At 63.1% G+C, this 268-nt stretch overlaps 1 protein-coding gene across 1 annotated transcript in view; it reads left to right on the top strand.

The window, feature by feature from the left end:
• Positions 1-4: 4 nt before the first annotated feature.
• Positions 5-268, top strand: part of LOC103775306 (atrial natriuretic peptide receptor 2-like) — a 4109-nt gene continuing 3845 nt past the window's right edge. The window contains exons 1-2 of the mRNA XM_008942752.1: positions 5-36; positions 147-268. The exon at positions 147-268 is cut by the window's right edge and continues 23 nt beyond it. Of these exons, the coding sequence (XP_008941000.1) occupies positions 5-36; positions 147-268 (154 nt within the window). The remainder of the gene's footprint in view (positions 37-146) is intronic.

The raw sequence follows: 268 nt of genomic DNA, 5'->3' as shown, positions 1-268 counted from the left end.
TGTCATGTTTGGCATCTCCAGCTTCCTCATCTTCAGGTCAGCTGGGGCTGGGGGAGCCTCTGCTTGGGCACTGGGTGCCCCTCAGCCTGGTGGGGGGGCTTGTAAGGCAGGGGGGTATGGAGACCTGACTCCCAAGTGCCCTCCAGGAAGCTGATGCTGGAGAAGGAGCTTGCCAGCATGCTCTGGAGGATCCGCTGGGATGAGCTGCAATTTGGGAGCCCTGAGCGGTACCACAAGGCAGCGGGCAGCCGGCTCACCCTGTCCCTGG

Source organism: Merops nubicus, unplaced genomic scaffold (assembly GCF_000691845.1).
Source record: "Merops nubicus isolate BGI_N331 unplaced genomic scaffold, ASM69184v1 scaffold31626, whole genome shotgun sequence".
NCBI classification, from domain to species: Eukaryota; Metazoa; Chordata; class Aves; order Coraciiformes; family Meropidae; genus Merops; species Merops nubicus.
This window is presented reverse-complemented; position numbering and strand designations above follow the sequence as displayed.